This window comes from Schistocerca serialis, chromosome 1 (assembly GCF_023864345.2).
Source record: "Schistocerca serialis cubense isolate TAMUIC-IGC-003099 chromosome 1, iqSchSeri2.2, whole genome shotgun sequence".
Classification (NCBI taxonomy): Eukaryota; Metazoa; Arthropoda; class Insecta; order Orthoptera; family Acrididae; genus Schistocerca; species Schistocerca serialis.
Window position 1 is genome coordinate 546,475,824 of NC_064638.1, and position 6,000 is coordinate 546,481,823.

General features: G+C 36.4%; 1 protein-coding gene across 1 annotated transcript in view; it reads left to right on the top strand.

The window, feature by feature from the left end:
* The window catches only part of LOC126412701 (uncharacterized), a 236,234-nt gene extending 231,046 nt beyond the window's left edge, over window positions 1-5,188 (top strand). Inside the window, exon 11 of the mRNA XM_050082458.1 lies at window positions 4,874-5,188. Within this exon, the coding sequence (XP_049938415.1) occupies window positions 4,874-5,089 (216 nt within the window). The 3' untranslated portion in view covers window positions 5,090-5,188. The remainder of the gene's footprint in view (window positions 1-4,873) is intronic.
* The last annotated feature ends 812 nt before the right edge of the window (window positions 5,189-6,000 follow it).

Below are 6,000 nucleotides of genomic sequence, written 5' to 3' on the forward strand. Positions count from 1 at the left end.
ATGCTGCACCAGGTGACAGTCTTGTCATGTCTCCTTCTAGTCCCTGCTTGCTCTGCCAGGCTGTGCTCTTTACTCCCTTACCTGTGCCCTCCTATCCCTTCCCCTTCCCTGACCTCTCCAGACTACTGCTTCCATTCAACATGACAGTTGCATGTTGGTCTGTGCTACCAGAGATGTCAGTCATGTGTGCGTGAGGTGTGCTTGCATGTTTCAACGAATGCGTGTGTGTGTGTGTTTCCTTTTCTGATGAAGGCTTTGCCTGAAAGCTAAATGTTTAACAGTCTTTCTGTTGTGCCTGCCTGCAACTCAACATGTCACCTTTAAGGTCAGTAGCAATCTGTCTTTTTCCTTTTTTTGTTAATTTGTAAAGAAGTGGTTTATTTCTATTCAAAATTAATGTAAAAATCCAGTACTAATAATATCCATGACAGAAATGTAGTTGTCAGTGATACAGAAACCAATGTTTTTGGAATGCCAAACATAAAAATAAGAAAAATAAAATAATTACATACAGTAAGGTTTAATGTATAATGGTTGAAAATATGAAAATTTTATCTGAATTATAGACCAATGAAGAGGAAATGATTACACAATAATGCTGGACTATCAATCAAGGTTGAATGTCTGAACTATTATTAATAGTAGGATGTTGATAATTGGTAGTTTGAAGATGGTCCTTAAACTCAAAGGAAATAGATTTGAAAGATAACAAAATGAAGAGGAGAGAAAAGTAAAACAAAAAAATATGGGAGCCAGGTGAAGGGAGACATAACAAGAAAAGGGGAAGAGGGGGATATAACAATTATACATAATACAGAAAATAGAAAAAGAAAGTACATATGAGAAAAAGAGAGGGGTGGGGGAAGAATTGTGAAGAAAAATTTGGTAGTAAGGAAAAAAAGATCAGACATTCAGTGAGACTGTACAAACAATGTGCACTGGATAGTTAGTTACCATTGCCTGGGTTTGGAAGCACTGAGGGTAGGAGGAAGGATATATATGACACAAAAGGTGAAACAAGTTTCTGATCCCAGCTGATGCGTTGCACTACTTAAAGACTCTCCATATGGTTATTATCCATTGATGTGAAAGATCATCCATACTGCAGTGCTTCATTGCTGAAACCAGATTTAGTGAAGCATAAACTTCATGCAGTTCTTTCTGAACGAAATTTTATAAAGCAATGTAAATCTTTCTTTGAACTTTTTTCTTCATTTATGGAAAAACATAACATGCATGTTGCTTTTACAGTCTCTCACCATGAAATTCGTTAAAAATTTTTGCATATGTACTCATTTCAACATGAACAGCTCAAAACGAGGTGAACACAGCAGAAAGCAATTAATAAAACTCTGTTCTCAAAAGTTCCCCCTGAGAAACACATGACTTCAGCAGCAAGCACGCTGAAGCTTTTGGCATACTATTTGAGAAAAGGAGGTCGTCAGCAGCAAGCACACTGAAGCTTTTGGCATACAATTTGAGAAAAGGAGGTCATAAATCAGTTTGGAATGTGCCAAAAGGAAGTTCAGTGACAGGCGTATCTTTACATACTGTTATTGGTAGGTAGCAAGGCAGTAACAAGCATATGTGAGATGAAAGGGTGCACACACAAATTTTAGGTAGTCTGTGAAATATTAATTTCTTTTTATCTTCATTTTCCTTTTACAATGAAGGTGATTCTAGCCCGCTGAACACCTCACATTTTTTCCCTATTTAACATGATGGTGAGCAAGGAAAAAACAATAGAAACTTCATCTCTGGAAGGAGGAAACAGTAAAAGAAAACGTTTGGATGAGAGTCTATTTCCAGAAATGGAAAGTGTCCTACTGAAGTGGTTTAAGAAAGCTTGCACAGTGAACATTCCAGTTGATGGCACAGTGATTCGTGCTAAAGCTACATTTTTGACACATAAGCCAGGAATTGAAGATTTCAAGGCATCTGATGGTTGGATCAAAAGGTTTACAAGCTGACACGATTTAGTTTATAAATGTGTTTGAGGTGAGGCTGGAAGCATGAATATGGAAACTGTTGAGTCATGGAAAAATACTCTTCCGTCATTGAGAGGTATAGTTCCAATGAAATTTTTAACGCAGACAAAACAGGCCTATTGTTTTATCCTCTGCTTGACAAAACCCTTGAGTTCAGAGGAGAGAAATGCCATGGCAGAAAATTTGGCAAAGAGTGGCTGACTGCTCTGTTATGTTGCAATGGAAGTAGAACAGAAAAGTTGGTGTCACTGGTTATTGGCAATGCAAATATGCATTAAATACGAATGCAAGAGTAACAGGAAGTACAGGGTCTACATAAGGTCCGGGAACACTTTCAATTATTTATTGCATAAGAACTAAATATTGTACAGATGTCATACATATTGCATTTTGAAGAGAAACTCTGAAAGTTTTTTTTACAAAGATTCGATATGCGAACCATGAGTGACCCGGCAGACATCTATATGGTAATCAAATTCTTGCCATACCCATCCAAGCATGGCATCGTCGACTGTGGCTGTTGCTTCCCATATTCTCTCCTGGAGCTCTCCTACATCATGTGGTAGAGGCTGTATGTACACCAGATATTTAATGTGTCCCCACAGAAAAAATATCACATGGAGTGAGATCTGGTGTTCGGGAAGGCCATTTCATGAAACAGCTGTCCCCTTCTGTAGCATGGCTGATCCATTGGTGCCGCTCCAATTTGAATGGTTTCATAGACAGCTTCTGTCACAGGAGTTTCCACATTGTCATTGGAGCCATTTTGAGTTCATGGGATGTACAAGACACAGATTTCTTTGGACTCCTTATGAATGTCTCTCATATGTGCTCCACATTCACTTCACTCACACTGGGACATCCACTTCTCTTGCCGGGCACAAGCAACCCATCGTAACAAATTTGTTGTGCCAGTGGTAAATGGCCTTCCTTGTTGGTGGCTACTTACTGTACTTGGTTCTAAACATCTGTTGAACAGCTGTAGCACACTTGTTTTTGTTGAACTCCGACACACAGAAAGCTTGCTCTGCACCTGAATTTGCCATGTTTGCGACTAGCGCTGACTACTGGCAAATTAGTAAACTACCCTGTGGCGGTATACATGGAAAAAAACCCTAAAAGGGTTGATCTTCAAAATGACATATGTATGATATCTGTATAATGTTTGGTTCTTGTGCAATAAATAATTGAAAGTGTTCCCGGGCTTTATGTACTCCATGTATATTTGAAGAATAGTTGCCTGCCTGGGATGCTTGGGTGTCATAATCAGAAAAATCATCCTCTTTATTTACCAGGCCACTCAACCAAGGCATTATAAAATGCCTGAAACAAAAATACAGAAGAATTATTTTACAGGAGAGACTGACCTGTCTTGATTGTACAACAAGAAAAGTGACGATCTTGGATGCTACGCATTCTGTGAGAAATGTGTAGTAATCTACGCAAGAAAGCACAATATCAAACTGTTTTCAGACAGATGCCCTTAATCAGATAATGGTACTTACAGGAGAGATCACGTCAGAAAACAATGAAATCACGGAAGAAGACATCATGTCAGAAAACTATGAAATTGCAGCTGAACTCTGGCAGCAGATAATGGGGCAAGGTGAAAATTCCACATGGCTTAGCTTCACTGCTTATGTTGCGTATGATAAAGGTGTTGCCATTTGTCAGTCCAGGACAACTGGCAAAGTTTTGCAGGAGCAAATGACAGAGAAACAAGAAATTGAGGACACAGATGAAACAGCACCTTTGCCAGTTCCTACAATGTCGAAAACAATGGATTCAACTAAACATTTCATGTTAAGCTTTTCAGTTGATGAAGAAGTGTTGAATGCATTAACAAAGATTAATGATATGATATTAAAATTAAGACAGAAGAAAAAAGCAATAATTGATATGTTCTTCAAACGCCTTTGAAGATAGGATTACGCAGTGTAGTGTGGTTAGGTTAATACGTACAGTATGCCTATAGTTTTAGCAATGACAGTCTATATTGTCTTTAGTGGTTCACTAATGGGAAAAAGTGAAATGAATGATTTTCCTTTCAATTAAGAACATCTCTGTAAACCCTACCTTTGTGAATAAATAATATCATCACACGTCAGGTTTGTATTTATTTGTTCTTTATTTATTCAAATTGTTTTAGGTGGTGGTATCCCTCTATTAACCAGTTACTTTATTTATACATAATGTTATGTTTTATGAGTTATATACAAGTATTGGAATTGTTATCCACAGTAAAATTGAAATTAGAGGTTAATGTGATTAACATGTACTGTACACACTGGTACATATTCCATATAAAAAATCAACTCAATTTGAAATTAAATGGTGATCTGAGTCTGTAAGATATGTCCTAAAATATGGGTTCATATTTTGAAGGCTAGAAGCTATATTATTGCATCACATGATATACCTGTATACCATTTGGCTCTTGGCTTAAGTGTACATGTGTGGACTTCGGCAGCTTGAAATTGCCAATGTTGCTGTATTTAAAATATTTTTGTTTCTTGTATACTAATGCATAATTTTGAATTTCTGGGTGTGATATTTCAAATGTATTCTCAAAAAGTTGTGTTTAGAATTACAGTTTACTGATACAGCATGTCAGAAAGTGCGACATTATGAGATCGGATATTACACTAAAATTTTCACCACCAGAAAAAATAAAATCATACCAAAATACGTATTTCCCACTTATGATGTTCAAAATTTGTGTTACTTTCAGAAGTACTTATGAGATTCCAATGTATTAACAGTATATGTAGTGTATGTGATCTGAGGAAGCAGTGTGATTTCTATTATTTATTCAGAAACAAACCAGTTGATCATTTTTATTGCATTTCAGCATACTTATTGTTAATACTAATGTCTTTTTTCAGGACTGGGATCCTACAAACATTGGGACAATATCAAAAGAGCAGCTATTCAAAGTTTTTTCAGTACTGGGAATTGCTTCATCATTTTCTGGTCAAGAAATTGACATTCTAACCAAGTGTTTTGGTGTTGAACGTGGCCTCCGATTAGAAGTTGACTACAGAGCACTGTGTCATGTGCTTGACATTTTACATAATACGAGCAGAGCACATGCCGCCTAAGAACTCTAGAGAAGTTAGCATTCATTGATTTAAGCTATGATCCATCATTTTCAGTGCTTAATCTTCAGTGTAAAATACATGTTATGCCAATGATTACTTTTTTATTTCAATAAAGTACAGGGGTTGTTATTTCCAGATAATCATATAATACATCTGTGATAAGTATGATTACATAATTTGCTATGGTATTTATAACCTTATTTATTCATTTATTTTTGTTAGTTTGTGCACTTACACAAAACATTTCTAGAAATGTTACCAGTTTATTGGAAAAGTTGATATTTTATTGCATAAAATTACAATGTGAAAGATTATTATAGGTGTAAGCTTCAACACTAATGAGTGAAAAAGCTAACAACAAATAAAAACTGTAAATACTTTCATAAACAATGTACTGTGGAAGTGACAGTTTCTGTCTTAGCAAGAGTGACTGTTGGAAGTTAGTAAGTAATTAATAATGTAATGAGTATCAACAGTTATGGCTATGGAGCATAGGTGCTAAAAGCGAAGTTGCTCTGTTAATATGGGTAAATGATTTGATAAAGCAAAAAGAGAAGTTCTGGCAGTTAGCAATGAAATATGTTTTTGGGTCAGGAAGATGACAGTTCACCACCAGTATTGTCATGTAGCAACCGAAATTTATTCCAAATCTGAAAGCAGGGTTGGTAGTGAAGTACAACATGAAGCATAGAAAGTGTGTTTATCATGAAGACCAATGCACAGTCGGAACGGAATGAAACTATCTCCTGGACAAAGAGTGCTGCTATTTATAGAAACTTTGAATAATAAAAAAAAATTAGAAGAACCTTCCAGAAATGTCGGATTAGAAATCATGACTTGCAACACACCAGTCAGTGACACAAAGCCTTATGCCACACTGCATACAGCATAGCTTGCAGCATTCCTCTGTC